This window comes from Aphelocoma coerulescens (genome assembly GCF_041296385.1).
Source record: "Aphelocoma coerulescens isolate FSJ_1873_10779 chromosome Z unlocalized genomic scaffold, UR_Acoe_1.0 ChrZ, whole genome shotgun sequence".
Taxonomy (NCBI): domain Eukaryota; kingdom Metazoa; phylum Chordata; class Aves; order Passeriformes; family Corvidae; genus Aphelocoma; species Aphelocoma coerulescens.
Window position 1 is genome coordinate 45,648,323 of NW_027184085.1, and position 26,259 is coordinate 45,674,581.

General features: G+C 42.6%; 1 protein-coding gene across 3 annotated transcripts in view; it reads left to right on the forward strand.

Annotated features, from left to right (window-relative positions):
• The window catches only part of TRABD2A (TraB domain containing 2A), a 78,934-nt gene that overhangs the window by 39,920 nt on the left and 12,755 nt on the right, over positions 1–26,259 (forward strand). For 2 of the 3 annotated variants that reach the window (XM_069001175.1, XM_069001172.1), the window contains exons 3-4: positions 11,753–11,899; positions 14,064–14,238. In XM_069001175.1, the coding sequence (XP_068857276.1) occupies positions 11,753–11,899; positions 14,064–14,238 (322 nt within the window). The remainder of the gene's footprint in view (positions 1–11,752; positions 11,900–14,063; positions 14,239–26,259) is intronic. The other variant, XM_069001173.1, reaches the window with a different exon arrangement.

Here is a 26,259-nt window from a genome sequence, read left to right on the forward strand (position 1 = left end):
CAGCACTGTTCAGCTGGAAGTCTGTAGCTGGTTAGGGCTGAATTTTTGGAGACTGGTGTGCCTGCACATGACAAATGGCTTTAATGTCCTCTATGCTTGAAATTCACATGTGCACTCAGTGTAGTTGGGGCTCACAGAGATCACAGTGGGGCTGATGTGCAAAGTATCCAGTGGCTTCTGAAATCTCTTCAAAAACTTAAATTTCCTTTTTACACCTACTTCCAAATCTCTCAGCAAGTTCTGGAAGTGTGACCACGTTTCTGAGTTTTTTGGGGGATTTATATGTGTTCAAAATGCAGTTCTGAGGGATGGTGATTTCTTTCCCTGTTTAATCTGTCACAAACAGATGTTACTCTATATAAGGTTTTGTAACAAGATGTTGGATGTGAATTTACTTCTTAGCACCAAGTGTGTTGAGCAACGTAATAGATAGGGCATGTTCTGAACAGGAGATCTCTGTTGTCCTGTTAGGTTTCTGTTTAGTTTTATTAAATCTTGAATGGTGCAGATCCTGAAAAACTGGTGTGGTTGGGAGAAACACCAGTCTGGTTTTGGTTCATGAGTGGTTTTGGATGAGTGTTCTTAAGGCATTATCAAGGAAGATTCCTACACTAGCAGGGCTCTTGTGGGCTTTTCTTCCCAGATGAAACACTGCTGTGTCTGAAAACATTAGGCAAGAAGTAATACTGACATTTCTCTGTCATCAGTGAGTTCCCTGTCCTACTCATGTGTAAGGAGGCAAAAAAACTCCCAAATGTGGGTTCGAGTGAAAAAGCAAGCGAATGCATCTGAGAAAAGAGTAGCTGCTAGAGAGGAAGGGGAAGTTTGGAGTTAGGATTGCTTTGAAGGGCAAAGGAGCACAGCTTTGGAAACAAACTCCTGACAGAACACCGTGTCAGAACACCGCAGCATTAGGGTGCACTGCATTGTGCCATACTGGTGTGTGTAGTCCTGGAGAAGGGCTGGATTGGGCTACCTGTGAGCTGTGACACAACCTAGTCGATGGGAGCCCTCACTGCTAATGACTCTGAGAAAAGTGGGAATGACACTGGCTCTCAAACACCACGTCCTATTCTTAGGAGGCAACTTCATGTCAGAAATTGTTAGTTAGAAAGTTTACAGATGGATCAAAAATATCAACAGGATAGCATTTTTCCTAAGATGATCAAATGAAGAATTTGTAGGAGTACATGTTTATGAGAGTTTCTTTCTTTTGTCTGATGGATTTTGATGCAAGTTTCTCAATGCCAACTTTCTTTTCCTTGCATATGAGTTTGGGAGGAGTATTTTAATCCTTTCATATGTATGAATACTTTAAAAAATCCTGTAGAAGCTTTGGTGTGGGATGTGTAGAATATTGCAAGGGCTGAGTATCTGCTTTATGTTACTTATTCTGTGTCACAATCCAGAGTGAGGTAATCTCTGAACTCCTTTATCCTTAATCCAGTGTCAGAACACTGCATAGACACAAGGCTTGTGGACCTGCATCTCTGATTTTAACTTAAGCGACAGAAGCGTAAGGAGCTCCAGTAAGTGTTGCCTGACACTGAGAAGGTGCACACTGTCAACAGTGTAATGATGCAGGAGGGAGGCATACTTCTCCAGACCTTTGGGGTGGGTAACAGTAATGAAATTTAACCCAGGACTTTGTATATGTTGTGTTCGCATTCAAATTTAAGTTTTAAGACTAGACTTTGTAGTGCAACTCTCATGCCTATGCTGTACAGACCTTCTTGAGGGTTTGTTGTTCAAAAAATGGAGTTGAGTCACTTGGGAATGCCTGGGAAAGATCCCATTAGTCCTTAAGTACAGCTTGTCAGAATTTACCTAGCTTGGGCAGGGCGAATATTTTAGCCATTTGAATTTTTTTCCCTGATTACCTGCTGCTTGTTTTGTTTCTGTCACAGTTTTAGCAACTACTCACTAAGCAACTCCTGTTGTACAATATTGTTTGTTATTTCCAAAATTTAATTTGGAGGAAGATGATTCACATCCCATTATACCTCTACAGTCTTTTGCAATGGAGCTTTTTGCTTTGGTACTGAAAATTACAGACCAGAAGTCAATATATTCTTGCATTTTTCCATACAGACAGTTGCTGGTTGAGTTGATACCAGCTGCACTGTGGCTTTTTCACATAATTTCTGAAAAGCATTGTGCTGTGTAGACCAGGAAAACTACCCAGTTACTCACTTCTGAGGCCAAAGTTTAACAAGCCCATAAGATAAATCCTGACGTGCTTTGTTCTTGTTTCTGTTCATTTCATCACACCCCAGAGCCTGCCTGCTTATCTTGGACCATTTTAATCTTGACAGTCAGACTTACGTAATCATGGTGACTTTGTGAAAATTCTGAGCTCTTGGCAGATAGCTCTGCTTTTGTCAGGAATCTTTGAGCAAATGTTTATCCAGGACACTTACCCTGACAGTAAGTGTGTGTGTTGGAACTTCTGTGGGGAAGGTGACCTGCCCTGGCCTTCAAAAAAATTGACTATCTAGGGCTCAAAAGTGCTAAAGAAGACAGGGCTAGCTTTTGGAACACTTGTCTACCTTGGTCACTGAGGTGATCAAGAAATTTTTTAGTTGGTCTAAAAGGTTTGAGTTCAGAGATACTCTCATGGCTCTTTTGCTTCACAAAATCCTGCAATACCTTTTTTTTTGTCCCTTCCAAGTGGTAGTGATGGAGGATACCTTTAATAAAGCTTCTGCTATCCAATTTGAACTAGCATCCCACTGACTTCATATCTTGATTGACTGCAGTTACATTTTGATGATATAACACTTTTATTTTTAAATGTAGGCAGCAGGGGAATCTGAGTAATAAAGGCATGTAGTACAGTGGACAAGTCTCAGGGCTAGCAGAAGAAAATAAGAATATTTTCTTCTGGCTTTGGATGCATCGAAACTGGCTCAGAAGTCCCCAGGTTAAAATCTTCCATATTTTGACAGCAACAGCTTACCTGATATAAGATGTCTTGCAAATCAGTTGAATTTAGACAGCCACTTAAAATTCCTGAGGGGTTCTTGTTGGCATGCAACAATCCTTTTCAAGAACAAAACAAAGAGAAAAACAAAACAACCCCCCTCAGATACTTTCTAGTCTTTTGTTCAGAAGTGCCAAACACTCAGCAGCTTCCTGATTGCGTTGGCAGCAAATCGGTTTTCCTGGGTCTGAAAATCAAAATATTTTAGATTTTTTTCACAAAGGCAGCTTGGTGTGTTGGCTAAATTGGGACAACTGGTCATGTCCTAATGTGGACAGCCAGGGAGGTGAGTGGAGGTGCCATCTGGCAGCGGATCCAGGTGACTAAGTCCAAGAATATCATCTCAGGGGGTTCTCACTGCACAGCTGGTGGCTTGTAAATTCCCATCCTGCCTTGGAATATGCTATTTTCTCTATGTGGCTGAGCTCACAGCTACTATGAAGAACACAGATTTAGGCCTGTGTCTCACTATTTGAAAATTTTGTCAGCTATTCCTCTTGGAAAGCTTTTGCATTGAGAGCCTTTTATCTGCTTGAAACCAGCTAGGGACCATTCCAACAGTTCTTGTTTGAGGTTTTTCTCCTCAAGTCTAACAATATATAACAACATATAAATATAATGTAAATTCTCTCTTTCACCCCTGTACCCATGGAGAAGGTCATCTGGTGCTCTGCTGTGCTCCGTTGGGAAGCCAGAATCTTCTCTTAAAGATGCTTCTAGTGGCCTGCAACATAAACACTGGTTCAAATTTGTTGTTCTGTTTGGAACAGCAGCCAAAGTCCTGGCCTAATTGTTCTATTGAGTGGAAAAATATTTTATCAGTGCTGAGTGTTTTATATGGAACATGCTTTCCCAGCTGGCAGAACTTCAAGAAAATCTAAAGATCTTGTTGCGTGGTTACCAGAAGACCAAGATATGTATGATAACTGTATGATGACCAAGACAGTATGATAACTGTCTGGGCCAGTTCATGACGTTGCAAGGTTAGGTTGTTTAGTCTAGTAACGTTACAGTCTTGATTTGCTCACACTTACAGGAATCACACAAGTAATGTTTTGCATCAGTTTTGCAGAGAGAGGAAGAAGCATTCCAACCAATTAAAAATTTGTGTTCTGAAATATTCTAAGTTTCTAAGCGTCATGACTTCTAGCAATCTTCCAAACTGTTGTTGAGTTTAGTCCTCAGCTATACATGGCCTGTGGTAGAGAGTTTAAAAAAAAAAAATACTGAAGGCAAATGGGGACTTGCCTTGGAAATTTTCTTTCATCTAGCAGCACTCCAAAGAGCATCTGTGAGCACTGAGTGAAAAACATGGCAGCTAAATCCCAGGTCATCAATACCAAGTTTATTTAGTTTCTGTAATTGTGGGTCAGGAGGATAAAAAATTCTTCTAAATGTTGTCCTTGAAACCGTGAAAGGTAGGTAGTCTTTGGCACTTTTACTATTTTGTCCTTACAGTCACAAACACAGTGAAGTGTCATCATTTCTGCTTTGTTTTTAAATATGCTTTTGACAGTTGGAAAGCCAAATTGCTTCTAAGAGAATTTTCCTCTATGGATGTTAAAAAGTGTAAAAAAAAAGGCTGTTTGACTAACCTCAGTATTTTAGTTTTGTTTCAACTACATTTAACAGTATCCATTGGAAAGGAAGGAGGAGGAAGTGGACCAAAGCAACTATTTTAGTAGAAGATTATTTCAAACAAACAAACAAACAAACAAAATGCCAACTAAAACATCAATTGCAGATGTTGAATTTTGAAAGTATAGCTAGTCTCAGCCCAAGAAACCCTAGTGTCAGGTTTTTTGCTTTGTGACTTGGTTATCCTTTAAAACAGTCCTGAGATGGTTCTGTAAAGTGTCTTATGAAATAAATATTGGGCAAAAGAAAGAAACGATTGCTACTAGTGTACTGGTTAGAGTTCTGTAAATTGGAAAGCGAGCATATTCTAAGAGAAATCAGGATTGTTATTAATTCCTTTTCATTTGGATCATTGTTCCCAAATATGATTTTGAAGCTGGACATTGCTAAGGGAAGAAATGCTGAGTAGGAGACAGGTAGGAATTCTAAGTGTAGTAGGTTGTAGATGGGGTTTTTTTGCCTTTGACTTTGCTTCAGGACTGTTGAAACCTGAAATTAGACAAAGGGCTAGCCCCTAGTTCTATTTCTTGGAGTAAAAATGTATCTGGTGAAGATTTGATATGTGAAGGTTTTAGAAAAAAATTTGCTAACATTTAGAAAATCTTTAACAAAGATTTTTTAAAAAAAAAGTTTAATCCATCTCTAGTAATATGCAAATATGGATCACCATTTCAAGAATTTTCTGTACCAGAATGCACTTCATGACAGCTTGGGAGATTCCTGCAGCACAGGGAGGAATCCCAATAAGCTTAGGTGGAGAGTTTTCAGGATGAGTGCAGCCGCAGGTTCATAGCCACATAACTGACCCTATAAAAGATGGGAGCAAGTTCCAGCAAGGTCTTGAAGGTGTCCAGATGTGAATTACAAGCCACCCTTAGAAATGGGAACAATCTATACCACTGCTGGTCTTATTCCACATTCAGCACACAGTGGGGCGTTTATTTCTGCTGCTGTCAATGGAAACATAAAAATTACGTTTTACACTGTAAATCAGTGTAAAATACTCAGACAAAAGGCTATGTATTAGTGCAGTCTATTACAAGTAAATGGGTTGCATTTCTTCCAGCAGTGCTGTAAGTAGTGTTCCTCTGATTCAACATTATCAACCATCCTCTGGCAATAAGAAGAGAATGAAAAATTCATTCAGTGTTTCTAAAGCCTTGTTTTTATAGCTCCTAGCTGAAAAAGGGTTGGTTTGTGTATTCCCATTTAAATTCCAGATAACAGCTGAAAAATTTCAGCATCTTTTGTTTGGTTCTGGAAAGACACACTGCAAGAATTTGGCGTAAGATGTGTTAGTGTGAGTTTGTTAGCAGAGACAGAGATCAAATTCTTCATACTTTTACCTGTGTCAGCGTCTTTGTGTCTGACTTGAGGCAAACTGTATGTCATCTAAGTGACTTGGATGATCCTGCTACAGAAAAGGTGCTCCTTCTACGAAAAAAGCCCAAATATAAATAATACAAAGCCCATGGGAAATACGTAGCTCATAAACAACCTAAAGTAGTTTCCATATCCTTTGGTTTCATCGACTTCTACTGTTTGTCTCTTGTCCGCTGGGTGGGCACCTTACACAACCCATCTCTGCTAATGGTTTCAATCCAGTCTTTCTCACAGAAGTGCTCCAAGTTTTTCTCTCCATTACTAAAGCAACAGCTCTGAAAGTGCCTTAGACTGCTCTGAAGGTTGCAGATGGTGGGTTAAACCTCCTTTTGCCATTTTCAGCCCATGCCAAAAACAGACTTCTCCCGCCTTTGTGTGCAGGCTGGTGTTTGCAGGGCTCCTCATGGTAGGTGGGTTCAGGTTTCCAGGCTCTGGCATTGCCAGTCCCAACTTTCTGTTGAAGGCTCACCAGACTTCTAAGGAGCTGCATCACACTGGAGCAAGAAATCCTGCTTTCTTCTCAGCACTTGGCCTCCTGGGTCATTATCATGACAAAGGAGGATTATTGACTTTGATAGTCATGATGCTTTTGATTTAAGGCCTGCTTTGATTTGGGCCAGTAGTGTTCATTGGCCCAGAGAAGCAATGGTCTCCTCCACCAATGGGCAGGTGAAGAGCAAGGAGAGAAACACGCTTTTGAGAAGGAGGAGAAAAAGGGAAAGAATTGGCTGAAGAGGCTGAATGGAAGCTGTAATGGATGCAGTTAGTCTCTGGGAAGGACCCAAAACCAGCCCATGATTCCTTAAGACAATTAAAAGCAAATTGTTCGGCTGAACGATCCCAGAGCAAGGAAGATACTCCCCAGACTATAATTCAAGGGGCTGAATGGCCCTGAAAAACTGAGAGCAGAAAGAAAAAAACCCCTGAAGATGAGGCAAATGATGGAACAGATGTGAGCGCTTTTGTTGGGAAGACTTGGAGGCTAGCGGGATGGCGATAGGCTAATTTGAAGTGAATAATGCCAGGTTCCTTTCATATGCAGAATAGCACTTTGATCCAATGTGGATGAAAGTAGTGAAAAGTGGAGAGGATGGCAGGGGGTCTTTTGTCTTTGACAAAAAAGGCATCTGCCAGGCTCTAACTCCCTTTTCCCCACCCCCTTAGCCTAGCAGGCCACTCCAACAATGCTAGCAAAGGGGACAAGTGTCTTCTGACAGCTGAAGAAATCTCCAGGAGGAGAATGAGGTTTGCAGCAAAATGTATACTAGAGAGCTTAATCGATTTTTTCCACAGTACAAAAAGGGAGAGGGTTGGGGGAAAACAGAGATCACAGTGAAAATGGGAGGTGGGAGATAAAAAATCCCTTTCTAATAAACTTGTTACTTTTGTTCTCCAAATACATCTTTTCAGAAGATGCTTTGATGCTAGTATGAATACACTTAATGGAGCAGAGAAGGATAGAGTTGCTGGATGGGGTGTGTGAAATAAGGAAGAATAGTTTTGCAAGGAGGATGAATGTAGAGTGATTTCTGTGGATTCCAGCACAGGAAAGATCTTGGAAGTAGTAAAATAGTGCAATGCAAGAGATATCCTATGCAAGACAGACACACACTTTCTGTACCACCTGCTGGAGGAGCTCAGATCAACCGAAATTCTTGGGTTTGATTTCTGAGCAAAATTGAAAATTTCTTTTTAACCTTTCCTTATTTGCTGTTTTCTTAACTACTTGGAATTACTAGCAATGAAAGGACTGCAGGATCGAATGGGGATTTAAGAAGGCAGGCAATATTTGTGCCTAGTAAATATAGCAATTTCAGACCAGCTGCTGATCTGCTTCCTGCTTCTCATGCTCTGTTGACTTTCTTCAGCTTTTCACATCTGCTAAAAAAGACTGGGATCCAATTTGCAGAGTTTGATGTCTGTGGTCTTCCTTAAGCATCACTTTGCACCTAGTCTGATGTTTTCTTTGAGAAGTAATGACAGATAATGAGTTATCACCTTCTGAGCAAGACCCATCTCAGTAAATTAAATCCTTCAAGAACAGTAGGTTTAGGAATCTTCCCTTTTCCTGAGACCCTGATAATGTTTATCCATTAGTATTTACTGAAGATAACCTTCTCACCAGGGCAGAGCTTTAAGCAGCATCTGACACTGCAAACGGTTCCTGCCCCTTTACCCCCACATCCACTTCTCTTTCTGCCGAGGAGTTTAAATTCCCCCAAGAAGGTAGGAGTGATACAGGAATTGAGAGGAACTACCACATTGCTTTGAGAGGCTGTACACTCATGCTGATGGCATATTGTAATCCTGTGTAGTTGTTCAGCAGCTGTGCCATCATTCCCCCTTCCGCAGATGCCACCATTCTGTTCAGACCAGCTGATGTGGAGAGTATTTTTGACAATAGCATTTTCTGTGCCCCAGCTGTGCAAAGCCTGATGCATGAATTACTGTAACTCATTAGGGAGGGTTAATTGTCAAGGATGTTGATGCTCTTTCCTCTCTCCCTCACAGCACCAAGGTGGAAGCCCACTCTCTGGGTGGGGGACTTTAGGTGGTTCTTTTGTGGCTTCTCCCTCATGTACTATGTACAGTGATAGGTTGTAGGTCTAGATCTGAGTGGGGAAAGATGTTGCTCGTGGGGAAGTCTGACCTGTCAGGGAACAGCCCTCTGTAGTTCTCCATGCCAAAGAAAAACAGCCCATGCAGTGCCACACAAACCACCAGTTGGGCCATGGAGCCCAAGGCAGGCTGCTCTGTCCCCAGGCAGTTGTGGTTAGGATGGGATGTAGGAGTCTTGAGCAGTGAGCTGGAACACTCTGTTCTTTGAGATGAAACATGAATAACCTCGTGGTAAAGGGTCTTTTCTGCTTTCCCATTTGGGCAGGCAAGCCCTTCAGCTGCTGCCATCCTGAAATTTCTTCCTGTGTCCAGTATCAACTCTCACACCTCCAACCAGAAAGGTGTACTCTTAGCAAAGGCCATAGAGCTGCCAAAGCTGCCTCACCAGGGCAGTTTTGTGTCATGCCAGCAGTAAGAGATATGGAGGGAGAGGTGTTGAGTTGCCTCTATTCCCATGAAATGTGTGCAGTGATTCTCCATCACTGTGAATGTATGCTGTGCTCTTGGGGCAGATTTATGTAGCTCTTTGCAGCTTACTATGTGCTAGTTTCTTATGGCCAGTGGGTGGGCATGAGGAAGGAAGATGCCTGTGTGGCTTGTCCTGGCTGCTACAGCCCAGGCCTAGTCTGTTTGGAGGCAAGACAACCTATTTCACCTGAAGCATGTGGCAAGGGAGTAGGGAAGAGATCTGTGTGGACTGGAGGGTGGCATGCAGAGCAAGTGACAGCAGGAGTACAGGCTGCAGGGATACAGCAGTGAGAAGAAGATTGGCTTTTTTCTCACGTCTCACCCAGGCCGGTGTTTTCTCCCCAGAAACCCATTACCCTCTGCTGGTTTGTGTTTGGATGAAAATCAAACAGTAAAGATTGCAAAGCCTCTTTGATATGCTTAGTCTACATTGAGGCAGAGCTGCCTGACCAGCTCAGGAGGCTGTCACATTTTCTGACTACTCTCTGGACAGAGATTGTCTTGTCATTATTTCAAAATCTGGAAAAGGACATACTGCTTTAATGGTAAATATTCAAGGAGATGGTGTCAAATAGCTTAAAAATAGGCTATTCCCATGTGTAAGTGCTTTTGGCTGGACTGATTGTACATATAACATTTTGCTGGCATGACCTAGCAGTCATGGCTGTAGAAATCCCTTATTTTCAGCATGGATTTGGCTTGTCTCTCAGTGAAATGTTGTCTGGTCATTAGCATCCCCTAGGAAGTCTCTTAAGCCAAACAAATGGAAAACAATGACTTCGGAGTATGATAAACCCCATCCCACATGCGAACTTTTGTTCAGACATAAAGTGGTTTCAATTTGGTTTTGTCCAATTTACTTTAAAATATAACAGTGTTCCTTTGCAAGATGGCCACTGCTTTGTTTGATGTAACTTGCCTGAGTGTCTGCCTGGAGTTAATATTTTAGCTGAATGCAGTTTGTACCAACAAAGTGAATTCTTCCCCTTTGTACAAACATGAGGTGTGAGTGAATGTTGCTATTCAGCCTCCCAGAACTAATGCTACATTATGTACTTTCATATTGGATTACGTACACAGTGATTTGGATCCAAAGAGGTAAGTCTAGCTGTAGTGGGGACAGCATGATTTCAAGTCTGGTGGAATTTGCACCTTTCTGTAGAAGACAGATGGTTGTGCTATGGGAGGGAAATTGCACCTGTTTGTTTCCACATCTGTTCTGTAATCCCAAAATTTGGTTCACATAGTCTCAGTACACTGAGTATGCTTACTCATGTGTGAGTTCCATAGTGTTGGCAAATACTTTCAATTCTAGAGTGACTTGATGGTGTTTGAGGCAAATATCCAGGAGAAGTTAATTACACAGAGTAACCAGAGCTTAGAAAATAACACTTTCATGAGTAATTTTTGAAAAAATTCAAACCAATATATCTGAGCTTACTTCCTTTAAAAACAAAAATAATAAACCAGTAGGTAGTAGGAAAGCTTGTTACAGTTGTCCAGTTTTGGTGTGAAAACTGGTGGTAGTGTGAGTAAGCACTATGCTCAGAAGAGATGGTAGTGTTTTTCTTGCCAGGTGCTGAACCGAGGACTGCTCCCTGCACAGGGGACCACACAGCTCCATGTCCCACCAAAGGTGCCTACGGACATCCCATGTTCAGCCTGGGGAGTGTGTATCCCAAGGCTCCCTGCCTGTCTGGGGCTTGGTGACCACAGGCTGCAGTGGCTGGAGCAGCTAAAGAGAGATACAGAGATTCTGCATTGTCTGTTTGGCTTCAGAGACACCTGTTGCTCCAAAGTGCTCTCTTGTCCTTTTTACGTGTCCTCATGGGCTGTGCACTGCCCAAGGCAGGAGGCAGTTGGATCTGCAGCCAGTGTCTGAGTCAGGTCCTGAGGCCACTGCCTTGGGAGAGCCCTGCTGTGCTTGGAGGTGGAGAGGCAGCCACATCTGGAGGTCCCTGGGGGTAGGAGCTGTAGCAGCCAGATAGTTTGCCTTGAGGCAAAGGGGATGATGGGAGTGTTTGCATTCCCAGGGGAAGGCTGAGGAGGAAGGAATGCTGGCAGCGAGACAGTCAGCTGGGAGAGACTGAATGCTGAGCAGCTGCAGGGAAAGCAGCTTCCTGCATCCTCCAACAGCCACCACTCTTCCCTGGCCTGCTCCAGAGAGCCATTCCTGCCTGAAATAGATGCGGTGTCTGAGAGGAGACACAAAGCAGGAAACAACAGCCCATGACTGTTCTAGCAGATGAGGAAGGAAGGTCAAACAAGGATAAGCCATGCTTAATTTAGGTAGATGGCTGAGAAACTACGGGGATAGGAGCCCATCAGGCCTTAGGCTCTGTGGTGGTCAGTCATCTAAGGAAGCAAGATTGCCCCTTCTTCAGCCTGCACCTTTGTATCTTCCATATTAATCACATCACAGGCAAAACCCCATGGAGTTAAATGTAGTGAGTCCATTCCCTCTGAGCAGCTGGGATCCAAGCTGTGAGTACCTGCGGAGCCATTGGAGGCATGGGTTGGTGATGTCTAGACTGGCAGGCTCAGAGCAGGAGCAGCTTCAAAGAGCCTTCAGCAGGTGGCTGTGTGTCTGTGACCTTCTCATGGGACGAAAAGAGAACTTACCAGGAACTCTGTCTTTTCCTCCCTCTCCCCCTCCCTCAGGTGGTCTTTGCTTTGAATCAGACTCTCTTGCAGCAGGAGAGCCTCCGAGCAGGCAGTTTCCAGATCCCCTATACGACAGAAGACCTTATCAAGCATTACAACTGTGGGGACCTCAGCTCCATCATCTTCAACCATGACACTTCTCAAGTGAGTCTTGCCACCGCAGCCCTTGTACTACGCACATCTCCCTGTAGTGCTTGCCCCTGTCACACTTGTGCTCGTCTCTCCTCAGGCAGGCCCTTTATAGGTGAGGGCCAGGAGCATATTGCTGGCTCCCTGGCACATCTGCTTTCCTGAGCCTCCTATTCCAGGAGTCTGCACCACCTCAACCCCTCTCTTGTACACAGGCAGCAAAGGTGCACCTGGCTTTCCCTCTTGGATGTGTGCTGTGTTCCCTTTAGCATCAAAGCTCTATGAGTTAATCATTTACTTTCTTAAGGAACCTGTGGAATTGCACTAGCTTAGGTATGAGCAAACTTAATGCCAACAGAGAGCAACAGCAGGCTCTCTTGTGCAAGCAGGAACAGAGAAATGCACTCGTGACTTGGACGCTTGTGTAAGGCTGGGCAAGTTACAAGCTTTTTAATGTCCCCATCAGTATGATTGTGTGCTGTGGACAAGCCCAAAGAAGAGAAATGGAGTGAAACAAAAAGATAGATTTAGACCGAATGTGAAAGAAAAGAGAGTTTCTGAGACCTCACAGACTTGGGTTTATGGAGATGGTTTCCTAAGCAGCACAGTGGAATGCAACACTAATCTTTAAACCATGACAAAATGCCCAGCAGGGACCAATTTGGCCTGTTTGGGCTGTTAGATTAACTAACCTCAGGCTGAGACATCAGGTCTCTCTGTTCTTGTCTGTGAGGTATTGCCTGGCAATTTGTACACATCAGTGAAAACACAGGCTCTATCCTTACAGTGCTGAAAAGGCAAGTGTTGATACCTGGGCTTTCCTTGCTGAATAACCATTTTCCCATGACCTTTTGATACATATGGTGTAGAGCTGCAGAGTCATGCTAACCCTTGCTTCTCTGGTGCCAAGCTTTGCACAGGTGCTGCTGCCTTCATGTCCTGCACACCTGCCCGTCTGCAGGTGCAGGCATCCTGCTCATTAATACCGCCTAGCTTTTACGCCATGCACTCCACACATAGATTTCAAAGGATTTCTCAGAGGAGGCCAGCATTTTGAGAGGATGCAGATGCTGCATCACTATCCTGTGGAGATGTTACAGACTGCAGACATTGCCCCTAGGTCCTTGGAGAGAGCAGCTTGTTCTAAGCAGCTCGTGCATTCTGCCAAGGAACAACTGTCCTTTACTTAACATGAGGGGCTCCACCTCAGGGCACTCTCCTTGGCAGCAGAGCTGAACACTAATAGTTTGCAACACTGTCAGTTTATGTTTTATGCAGAACTTCTCAGTAAGTTGTATTTGACTCCATGCTTGCCCAGTAGAGGACTACCTGCAGGCTCACCTTTGGACAGATTCCATAATAGTTTCTGAGTGGCTCCGAAGTCTGTTCATCTGCTGCCGCCTTGCAAGGGAAAGCACCTGGCTTACTAGTGGCTCTGCTCTCCAGAAAATACCGGTTGCAGGCCCTTTAGTTAACTGTCCCCATAACTGAATGCCTAAAGCTACTTGTCAAGAAGCCAGGATTGCTGCAACTGCAGACCCACATTTTCTCTCCACTGGCAAGAGGTCAGGGTAGTGTGCAGGCACAGCTGTCCTGGGGGCCCCAGGGATGCAAGCCAGCATTTTAAAAGATACTGCCAGGACTGGGCAACTGGAGGTGGTAATGCTTTATCTCCTGACAAAATCTGGCCCTCTTTCTTTTGAAAAGTTTAGGGATGTTTTTTTAACTAGTTCAAATTGCATAGTTATTCTTTGGCAGCCTGAGGGCTCTGATACCAGTCAGATTCTCTTAGAAGAGTGTAATTATCATTACAGTTATGTCATACCTATGGCAATTTAAGAAAGAGGTATGTAGTTAAAGGCATTTAGGGGCAAATACTTTCTTCAGTCAGGAGTTAGGATCTTCAGTGTGGCCAAATGATAGTATTTGTTGACTCTGAATAAAAAAAAATCCATCTGGTTGGCTTATGAAATGATGCATTGAGAAAAATGAAGCACCATGTATTATTTTAAGTTTGCTAAGTTTTTTTTAGCTTGCTTTAGGTTTTGTCCTTTGTACTGGCTATGCCTTGAGGGATAAGGCAGTTGCCACACTGTGTGTGGAGCTAAAATGCCTGTGCATGATGGCTGCCTGTGAAATAAATCCCCCTTTCATGAAGACTTTTTTTTTTCTGCCTTAGGTCCCAAATTTTATTAATGCTACACTTCCAGCCCATGAACGCATTACTGCCCAAGAGATAGACAGCTACTTTCGCCAGGAGCTCATCTACAAGCGAAATGAGCGAATGGGCAGGAGGGTGAAGGACCTGCTGCAAGAGCACCCAGACAAGAGTTTCTTCTTTGCATTTGGAGCTGGTATGTGACTGCGGTGCCGTTCAAACTGAACTCATCCTTCCCTTGTCCTTTAGAAGCATTTTGCCAATGCTTGCCTCAGTTTAAAGAGGGCTCAGTATTTTTACTGTGGTGGACATGGAAGTCAGCTTTTCCCTGATAGTTGTACTCTAGTAGGAAAAGCTTTTCCGTATAGGAGACTGTTGTTCTTCAGTGTGCAAGGAGCTCACTGTGCATGTGCTTACAGACATGTTTGTTGTATGCAGAGGCAGAGATACTGAGTCAACTATAGTGCATGCACAGGAGGAACAGCTCATAGACATACACACACGTTTATTGTCTGGGTAACAAATGCAAAAGGATAGCAGGGATAAATACGGAGCTGAGATGAAAGGCAGCGTGTCTGAGGTTGCACCAGTGCATGAATTAATGCACCAGTGCATTAATTCAAGGACACATGCAAAAGAAGGAATATGCCAAATTGTCTGACTCCAAGGGGCTCAATAAATGCAAGGGGAGAAGCAAGGCACAATTTCACCCTTCCTCTTCCTTCTGCATCTCCCTACCTCTTTCTCTGCACTTCCACAAGGAAGTTGTGTCTGCTACTATTTTGGAGCAGTGCAGTGGATCCGGTTGGGGAAAACCTACTCCATTTTCTGCCTCTTAGCAACCAGCAGAACTCTACAAGGACATCCAGCAGCACATCCAACTCAATAAGGTTAACATCTACACTTCAGACTAGGGCTGGATGGAGGGTAAAAGCAGGATTGTTTTGCCATGGCTCCCATCCTTTGTTCTAGTTCCAGGGAAAGGAAGAAGTTAGGATCAGTGTTAGAAAAGAGAGGTGCTAATTCCCAGAGAAGTATCACATCCCCTCCACCATGAGCCATATGGCCTTTGGGAAAGGGGGAAAACTGAGACTGGTGTCAGTGTCCATGTGTGGTTTTCCAGTCTCAGTGCATACTGCTTTAGTGAGGATGGAAGATCTAGACAAGGCAAAGAAAATATTTACTTAAACACTAAAAGCATTTGTATTCAGAGTCTGTGAGAATTTCTGTACTTGCAGCAGGGAGTTGTGGTTACAAACTTAGCATAACAAGGGCCCAGTGTGTGAGAGCCAGGACTTCAGGAAGGGTGGCTGACCATGTTTGTTCAGATGTGTGTGAAGATTGTAACCTGCAATCTTCCTGCACTGTCTCTGCTCTGTCCAACTCACTGTCACAAAGAACAGTGAAGCAGGTCCTGGTTGTGTGGATTCTGGTCATACCTTTCTGCAGGCTAAGACCAGGACATTGCTGTACTCCAGTGATGAAGTTCTCACCACATTTGAACCTGCTGCACTGATGTTTCTGATGAAAGCATATGCCAGCTGCAAGTCCAAGCTATGTCTGTTGCAGGTGACTGCTCTTCTGTCAGGAGGCTAGTCGCAGATATTTGGGTTTTGGTTACTGCATCACAGCTTGAGTAATGAGCAGCCCATGTAAGCAGACACATGTGGATGCATTGTGTCACTCTGAATCTGTCATGTCCCAAGAGCGGGATTCTTTGAGAGGAGGGAGCTTCTTCCCCTCCTTGCACAGACTCTGAATCCCAAGAGCTGCAAATCACATGTCTTTAGATCGTTTTGTGTCATTTGTTTCCCCTCCCATTAATTTCTTTCTGTTCCTGCCCTTCTGCCCCAGACTGTCTTTACTGTCACTGTGTGCACAGCACTGCCCCAGAGCCCAGAAACACTGCAGGACCAGGACAGGTCCCTGTCCTTCTAAACTTCTCTTGTTCCCAACTTTCATGACAGTCCTAAAATCCTTTCCCAGGCTTCCTGGAATCTTGCTTTTCTGTTTCCTTTTATTTTCCCAGTTCCCCATTTTCTGTGTCCTGATTGCCAGCATTTCTGTACTGCAGCAGTGTCAGGAGCCTTGGGCCTAAATGAATACCCTTAATCTGTGGCTTACGTGCACATGGCTTGATCTCCAAGCACCCGGTGTGCTCTTCTCATGCTTTTCCATCCTACTTTTGAACCCAGACAGCTTCCCTGTCTTCTCTGGGGACTTTGGACTGATTTTGAAATTGTCTCTAATTACTTTCTGGCTTTGATACCAGTCTGTCCTCTGTTCTCATCTGCTCTTCCAAATAGTTCTGTTCAAAGGATAGTGCCAGCCTCCCACATTGAGCAGCATAATTCTTGATTATGCCCTTGTTTGACTGCATCAGGGTTTTTGGTGAGGTTTTGTTTGTTTCTTTGTTTTGTTTGTTTCATTTGTTTCTTATTAAGCATCTAAACTAGAAGTAGCATCACAGGATATATTGCAGAAAACAGATCAATTTCTACAGATTTCTGAGGTTTCCTGAGTGCATATTGCAATTATGAATGCAGTCTTTCATTGTTTTCCAGCAAGCTAATTTAGCCTTTTGCTTATGCAGATTGCTGTATGTGATAATTATGTGGATGAGTTATTTTTATGCCAGCAAGCAGTGAAGATGAACAAATACCTTGTGATCAGTTTTAAGCATTGCTTGGAATTGTACTGCTGTTAATTACTGTAAAAAGGTTCCAGGAAAGTGCTCACACAAGGCAGGTTAGAATGAGTAGTAGGAAAAGGGAAGAAAAATGAAAGGCTATAGGAATGGAAATAAATCATGACTGTGTGGTGGTTTGCCCTCTTCTGACCACCAGTGAAGAAAGTATCTCCTAGCAGGAGCTTATAAAATGCAGGACAAGGTTGTATTAAAATGGTAGTAGGATATTAAAGGGTCTCCCAGTTAGAAGGGGAGAGAAGACTTTTAGTAGTTTTCTTTCCAGATTTTTTCACCCTGTGTTTTATTTTTAAAACACCTAGGCTTTTTGTAAGGACAGTTCAATTTTTCCATTAACAAAACGCCATTGAAAAAACAACTTTTATCATCAGTTTTATGGAAACAAGGTTATGGTTTGTGTGTGACTGTGGGATTACATATACCTTCTCATGTTATTTAAATTAATCTTGGTATTTTTATTTTAAATGGAGGAAAATCAGGAAATACTGATTTATTTTATATTCTAACTGGACTGATGGGATGTGTAATACATTGTGCAAAAGAAGTAGTCTCTCTTCCTGGGTCTTGATATAGCTTCATGGCTATAGATGTTGACTTCTTATGTGGAATTATGTGTGGTAATTTGGGCCATAATAGATTTGATCATTAGATTCAGCACATTTTATGCCTTTTTTAATCAATCAGGCAAACTCTCCCTATATTTTGTTGAAAGTGCGTCGCAGTCAGAGCTCATTTCTGAAACTATTTTTGTTTGGGAGTAATTTGCACCGAAGTGGAGAACTAAAAAATAACAGATTTTGCTGAAAAGATCCAAAACACTTTGCTTCTGACCAGAGTGCAAACAAGGAGAGCTTCAAGCCAAAATAAGTCTGTTTGAGGGAATTAGAGGAAAGCATGGGAAGAGAGAGTTAGCAATGGCAGCAGCATTCCACTATGCTCTGTAAGGATTTTATCTTAATTGTGGACAGGCCTTTATGTATGGCGGCAGCAGGGTTACAAGCCAGGCCCACTCCCTGTTGCCAGTGGTTGAACTTGTGAAGCAAAGCCAGCTATAATTTTTCACCAGCAGTCTTCCTTCTATACGGATTTTCAATTTCTCTGAACTCTTGAGTGGCACATTCAGGATCTGGATGCTAAGCCAGTGTAAGTGATGTCACACGTGATTTCACAGCCAGCCAGACAGGTAATGCCATAGGTTTCTGGTTTGTCTAGGAAGGGAACACTGACACAGTGAGAGCTGTATTGTCCTACTGTACTGTGGAGAGTTTTACCACTTGTCGAGGTTTTACAAGGATGCTGCATACTGGCTAAACCATCCCAGAATCAAGGGATAGTTGATACTGACAGAGAGCTCTGGAGACTGTCTGGTTCATCCCTCTGCTCAGAGCAGGATCATATAGCACTTTTCCTAGGACTGGGTATGGGCAAGGATGAAGACTCCAGAATCTCTCTGGGTAATCTATTCTAGTGTTTAATCACTGAAGATGCTTTTTCGTATGTTTAAGTGGGACTTCCTGTATACCAGTTTTTCTCCATTGCCTCTTGTCCTTTCATGGGACACCACTGAGAAAAGTTCTACTCTGTCTTATTTTGCAACCTCCTATCAGGTATTTATGGCATCAGTTATAGCCCCTGAGCCTTCTCTTGTCCAGGCTGAATAATCTCAGTGTCTCCTAGTGTGACACACGTGCTTATTGTTTATCATCTTTGTGGCCCTTTGCTGCACTCTCTCCAGTGTGTCCACATCTCTTTTGAGCTGGGAAGCTCAGAGCCAGACACTGGACCCAGAAGTATGGCACCAGGGCTGAGGAGCAGGGAAGGATATCTCCCCTCAATCTGCTGGCAGCACTTGTGGCTGCCTTTGCCACAAGGACACATTTCTGGCTTAAGGCCTACTTGATGACCACCAAGACACCATATCTTTTTCTGCCAAACTACTCTTCAGCCAGTTGGTGCTCAGCCTGTTATGGTGCCTGGAGCTATTCCTGCCCAGGTGCAGAACTTGATTTGCTGAACTTTATGAGCCAAATTTCCCCTCATCATAAATCCATACTGACCACTCCCAACCATTGCTTATCCCTGACACATTTGGAAATGGTTTACAGGATAATTTGCCCCACCACCTTCCCCAGGAACAGAGGTGTGGCTGAGCATTTCATAATTCCCCAGATCCTTCTTCCTGCCTTTCTTGAAGACAAGAGTTATCCTTTCTTTCAGTCCTCAGGGACCTTCCCCCACTTGCCACGACCTTTTAAAGGTAGTTGAGAGTGGCCTCTAGTGACATTAAGCAAACTCACAGAGTTTCTCTGGATGTATCCTATAGGGACTTGTACATGACTGGTCTATTTGAATGTTCCTTAACCTGATCCTTCTCCACCCATAGTGAACCTTCACTCTGAACTTTCCCCCTAGTCATAGGAACCTGAGATTCCTGAAGGCTGGTTTGACCACTAAAAAAAGTAACAAAGACATCTAGTACTTGGCCTTTTCTTCATTCTTTGTCATCAGGTCTTCTGCCCCCTTCAGCACTTTGTTTATATTTATCTAGTCTACATTTTACTGCTGACATGCCAGTAGAGGCATGGCATTCCATGTTCCCCTTGTTGTTTCAGATTCACCTCTAGGGGGGTTTTTCTTCAGCATGGTCATTTTATTCCATTTTATTCCTTTAGCTTACTTATGGTTTCTGTTGAAGGGGCTGAAGAATAACAGAGGGAAAAATAGCACTGGGGTTTTTTTTATGCAGGAGGAAGCACACTCAGTGGCTTGAGATCCTGACTTTATTTTGACAGACAAGGCCTCAGGTGAAACCAGATTTCTGGGAGCCAAGTTTCAATTCCCTCTAGTCTCTCCTGCCTCTTTGAACAGTTGAGAAACTCCAAAGTGCCAGTTCATGAATAAGAAGTACAGAGGAATCTAAGATTCCTTATATCCCTGTGGAAGAAATTACTGACTTCAGTGAGAGAGGCTGGCTGATTTGACAACCTCAGAAACTGGTCCTCTTAATCTTGAGAACACTGGAAAATTCTTTTTTCTTTCAGAGCTATTTTTCCTTGTTGCTCCTGAAAAAAACATCATTCTGAGCCTTTAAAGTATAGTGGATGTTGGTTAGCCACCATTAATGCAAAGAAAAAAAGGATGTTGGTGAGAACTTCTTCAGCTACCATTTCTTCTAATTACTAAAGGAAATAACAAATGTGTTTATTTGGCATTAGTCAGACCGTATGGAGTCAAACCTCCAGGGACTGACTGGTTTCTTTTCCCAGACAGAATGTGTTACCACCAATGGTTACCCCTGTCTGCTGTAGTCCACCAAATGGCTTCCTTCAGCTTCTCTAGGTTTTGAGGCAATCCTTGTGATGTGAGAGGTCAGTTTTGTGTCAGTCTTCGGTGCCACATGTGTTGGATCCACAGGCTTGTCTAAACCCTTTTCCGTCAATCCTTATTCATAAAAAGCAAAAAAAAAAAAAAAACCTGGCAAAAAACCCCAAAAACCCAAGAAAACCAAACAAAAAGACCCAAGAAGAGAAACGCAAAAAAACACTCTCAAAAAACCCCAAACAAACAAACAAAAATCCCCAAAAAAACCAAACAAACAAAAACCCCAACCAAACAAGCAAAAAAACCATGAAACCAAAAAAGAATTTTCAGGGGAAAGTGGAACTGTGCTGAGTCTGAGTGGCAAGTTAGGTGGTACTGTTTCCATGTAGAGCTGTTCAGTCTTACTTCTTGAAATATTCTGTTCCATCTGGCATTTTTAGATGTGAAATTAGGCAAGAGGAACAAGGTTTACTGTTGCTGGGTAAGAAAAGGGGAGAAAGGACCTGTCAGGAGTGGGTGTAAAAAGCAGTCAACAGTGCTAAACCCAGGATGTCTCTGTCCAGCTTGTATGTATGTTAATACCTGTAAAACCAAACAAAAACCTGCCATGGGAATATGAAAGTTGCTGGGGGAAATGTGATACCACTTTGAAATTTAGTGGGAATTCAGAATCCACCATGGAAAATTTGAACCTGCCATCAGTACATTTGGAACTGGAGATACAGGCTGCACAGGGAATGTAAATTTACCCATGCCTTATATAAAAGATTTGAAATGTATAGTGAGGAAGTTCATTAAAAGTCTGGAAGAAGGTGAATAATTGTGGATCCTGGAAGAGGTCAAAAAAAGGCAGGGGGAGGGGCAGGAAGACAACATAGTGATAAAACAGATTTTAAAAACAGATTAAATGAGTCTGTGGGGCCACCTCACTTCTCCCTGGGCTCAAAGGGCTTGCTGATTGTGCCTGCGTGCTTCTGCCTCTGGAATGCAGCATCGTTACAGCTTCCTTGGGTGGGAGGAAAGGCTGAGTGCCTGAAGGTGTGCCTGTACCTCTGTAATCTGAGAATGCCAGATACAACCCAGCAGCTTTGAGACTGTTTTTCTTAGTAGCCTCTTTGAGTCTTCAGAATGCTAATGACAGGGTTTATTAGAACAACAACCCCTGAAGGGGAAAGATAATGTTGTGTGGAGGCAGGACCCACATCCAACGCCCCAGGGTTCACATGAAGGGCACTGCTCCTGACATCTCTGACACGTGAAATGAAGAAAGCTTTGCATTTCTCCATTAGAGGCAGTAACCTCTGTTTTAATATATTAGTGCAGCTGTCAGAATCAGCCAGGCCAAAAAATGGTGCTGTTTCTGCTCAGGTACTGACAGTCTTCTTATCAGTGCTGGGTTGACCCATTACTGCTTTTACTGGGCAGCTAAAGTAGGAAAACTTCCATCATGTAATATGTATTTTGAGCTAGGGGGATTTCAAGTCCTTAGTAACTTTTTTGCTGGAAAAGAAGGAGTGGTGTGTGATGTGAGCAGGTCCAATGGCAGAGGTGGCTGTGAGTACTGTAGCTCAGATGTGACACTGGTAATTCCTTCCCTTACTGGTAACATAGTGCTGGGTGCTAGCATAGTCACCTCTGTGAGGGTCTTCTTGTCTCAAAACCATAAGGCTTTATCAGTGGAAAACTCTTAGTAAATGGAGATCCAGTAGCTAAGGCTGCCTTGAACATAAGCTGTTTCTCTTAACTCAGTTTTTTACAAAATAAGAAACATGGGCATGTAAACTTTTCTTTTATGTTAATTTAGTCATAAATTTGGTCTTACAATCAATGAAAAAGCTTTTTCTATCTTCAATTTTTGGAGGAGATTATCAGGATGTTTGACTTTGCCCAAGGGTAAAAATGGGAATCCCCGGGATAAAAAATGCTCAAGCCTTACATTTAAGAGGCCTAATTTTCGACAGAAACTGGTAGATGAGTATCTTCTTATCTTTCACAAGAAAAATGCCTTCATTTTGGCTCATGCAAATTGTAACTTCACATGTTTCTTTTCTATGGTATTAGACTATTTTTCCTATGTTGTGCAAGGCTACTTGCACAACATCAAGTACTTTGAGAAGTTATATAGGCAAGTTGATTAGCAAACCACATCACTTTTGAAGAAATGGAAGATTATTCGTTTCCCTCCTGAGCAAATGCAAGTTAGAGGCACTTTCTTTAAGTCTTTTCATGTCTAGGGAAAGTACTTTCTTGGGCATAGAGAACACCAGTGTTCTGCAGTTGTGCCCACCAGATTTTCCTGTTTGATTTGAGAGTGGTGAAGTATGATCCACTAAGATTTTATACTAATAAAAGATTTCCAGGAAATCATGGTTTTGTGGGCAAACACTTTTCGTGGTCCCAGTAGAATAAAACCTTGGGTTCAAAGTTCATAGAGTAATTTCTCATTAATATTGCATCTTGTAGGTAATCATAGGAAGAATTTTGTTTGGAGGTCTGCAGTCCAAAAAATATTGGAGGGCATGGGAGGGCTGTTTGCATGGGATTTGACCTGCAAGCATGCAGAAGTACTGCAATGCAACATCCTTATACTTGTACACCTAATGGGAATTCAGGGATTCTTTAAGTTGACTTACAGTATCACTGCGGCCACCTCATCCCCTTCAATCTTCGTCATTTCCTTCTCCCTGCAGTACTAAATTTGTACCATCCTTTGTCCTTTGGTTTCTGTTCCGGTACCTGGAATTTTCTGGACTTGGAAATACATACTATGAGAAGCAAGATTTTACTGGATGTAGTATTATTACATGTTTTGCATTTGATATACTGTTTTAACTTAAATGGCAGATTTGGAATTCCAGCCACTTTATGACTGATCCTTGTTTTACATATGTTGCTTGGATTATGTAATGTAACTGTGCAAAATTTCCTCCTCCTGATTCTGAGAGAAGTGAAGTGTGAGTTTGCTACACCTGGGTGCATGGTACTCAAGCTTGAAAATAGTGTCTTCCTCTGGAAAAGTGTGTACAGAAAGCATGTGTATGAAGGAAACTGATTTGTAGCTTAATTGATCACATCACCTGCTTTCCTTCTTTTGCTTTGGATCATAGTAAATATTTAATCTAGCTTTTTTTCCTCCATAATTTTACTAGCTAGGTTAAAATTACTCCAGGTTCTGTGTCCCAGTGTGTACTTCAAAAGTATAACTGTGTTTATGTTAAAGACTTAAGATGCGAAGAATGAAAGCAGATGATAATTGCCATAGACATTTCCAGGAAGTTTCTAAATAATTGTAAGATTTGTACCTCTAAAACTTTCTTGGAAGTATTTGTTTCAGTGGCCCATAGAGTCTCTGGCACCAAAACTCCATTTGAGTGCTCGCAGTGCAAATAAACATCCAGCTTTATGATGTCCCCAGTGGCTGGACTAATTTGTGCCATTTTGTGGTTGCAGCACTATAATTCTGTGCTTTAGTTGTTCCCACAACATCTTGGAAGTCAGCAGTCCAGATCAGGTTTCCTAACAAACAGTTTGGTGTCTTTACATGTATGTCCAGTGATTCATTGTCTTGGGATGTTTGTAAATGGTGAGGTCTTGACTTGCTTCTGGGGCAGATGGGAAGTGCCATCTTTCTTCTAAAGAAAACACAGAATTACGTATGCTTGACGGTTTCCTTTTTACATGATTCTAAGAGGTCAAAGAACTTTATTTATCTGCTTGGAATAGTCAATTTTATTGAAATTTAGAGAGGAGTATAGTTTCCATGAGCCTTACAGACTTGGTTTCTGTGAAAAATTAAAATTTAGTAACAGAAACAGAACCTTTGTTTTGCAGTGTTTCCTAGTTCCTTTCACTACATGCAGAACTTTTTCAAACTGACAATGGCTCAAATTTAGGTTCAACAATCTCTGCTGAAACCCACAGTTATCTAGGTAAAACTTACCTAACCTGGCACCGTTATAGAAGCAGCTGTGCATGTGCTGACAGTAAAAGCTGCGAGCAGGAGACACAGGTTTCAGGGCAGTAGTAGCAGCCCGTGTTCTGCAGGATTGGGAGTGGCTACTGAGGAAGGGTCAGAAGCACACAGTGTGTGGTCAAGTCTGCGAGTGCACGTTGGTCAAACTGCGTTGTTCTTAGAGCATATTGCCTGTTGTGGTCCCTGCATGCCATCTCCTTTCAGAACAGATTAAAGGCCTGGGTCTTATTTACTCTCCAGTAGAGTGCATGGCTGAGCTGGTGCACACAACAGCTTCTTAGTTTCTCTTTGAGCTTGAGCACAGAAGAATAAAGATTCATGGCTCCCCACCCCCTGCCAGAGTAAATTGACCTCTTGGAGGCATCTCTTCACCTAGTGGTGTGAGGATAATGCAGGGCTGCATACAGAAAGAAAAGAGCAGGCTTTCCGATGGGACAGGGCCCAGGGCCTTTCTTTTGGGAAGCATTCAAGTATGTTAGGCTAAAGTAGAAAACAGGTGAAAGAGGCCTGCGCTCTGCCACGTGACTTTCATCTCAGTCTCCCTTGCAGCAGTAGTTGCTTGATTTTAAGCCTTGGAGAGTGCATCTTTCTTGTGTTTCTTACCATTGGTTTTGGCAATCCCATCTTTTGTACACCACTTATTGCTTTTTGTGGTTGTTCCCAGAAATGAGGCGTAAGTTCTGACTCTCGAGAGGCTCCTAGTGGGGTCCTGTATCTCAAACCCTCACCCTTCTGCCTTTTTAAATTTTGTGTCTCACTCAGTTGAACCTGTAGCTGCTCTGGGCCAGAGCTCTGTCTCATGGAGCACGAATGGCCCACCTTTTGGATAGTGAATACTGCATCATCTAACCCTTTATGTACCTATAGTGTGAGTGGCTCCTTATTGATCATGTCTTGTGAACAATCTAATATCACATGCCCATTTGTATTTGTATGCATCTGTTTTACACATATTTATTCATTTGGTCTGTTCTCTTTTGCACAATATTAGCATATAATTTTTCTCTCACATGCAGACATTACTCATTGCCTTGGCAACAATGAGCAAATGTACACATAACTGTGATAAAAAAAGATATTCTTGTCACTGCATTAAATTAAAGAGTCCAGCTACAGAAAATCACTCAAGCAGGTTGACTGATTGAAATGGGATTCATCCATGTGCTACAGTGATTTCCTACATTCCACTCTAAATCACTGCTCTGAGCAAGGAAGACTGAAGATTGATGGAGGCGTGGTATGTTTAATGGTGTGGTGTGAGCAGCTGTCTAGTAGCTCACTCCTGAAATGAATGCAACTGTAAGCTCTTAAAGTGGCATAAGGAAAATTATTTTAAGACCATACATATAGACTGCTTATCTTTATGCCTTGTCCCTTTCCTCCTGAAGTATTTGGATTAGGAAGATATGAGTTCAGAGCCTTGGAACTGCTTTTCACTTCTGAAGATGGGACTTGGCTCATGCATCATTGCCTGCATGAGGTGAATGCCTCATCTGAACTTGCAATATACACTGCCCGTATCCTTGTCAATTGAGAGGCACTTCTCTACAAGTCCAAACTGTCCTGCCTCACTGTCTTTTGCAAGGAATGGATCACCCTTTGGAAGCATCCCTTCCTCTGCTGTGTGGAAATAGGGAAGGAGGAGTGAATCCTTCTCTCCTTCCCTTTGCACATACTTCTCTGTGTTAAAGGTGAGAAATAGAAACTAGGTCTGGCATCTTATAAACCTAGTGTTTATTTTACAGTAGCTAATTTTACTCAGTTGCAATATTTTATTACAGTCATTCCTGTTCCCTGCTGCAACTGGTCTTTTTTGCTGACCTGAGGGAATTCTTGGTTAACTGTACCTGGAGCTGAGCCATCAGGAAGCAACAGATACCAGTAGGATTAGGTTAGGTCAATGTAGTGATACATAATCTTTACTCATTCTGAAGACAAAATTTACTGTGTGAGAAAATATGGTACCCAATGGGTGTGCGTTGCAGTGTTTGGTTAAAAGGTTTCGTTTGAGCTAGATTGGTTTGTGCTCTTAGGCTCTGGGGGAAAGTTCATCTTGATAAATGTTTGTGCTCAAATGATACCATCCAACTGTCATGCCTTAAGCTGGTACATCATGAGCACTTTGCTGTTGTGGAGTGAGAAACTTGAATTTTTGTGTTCCAATTCATTCAACCACTTTTGGAATGAAAAGTCATGAATCCATTATATTTAGTCTC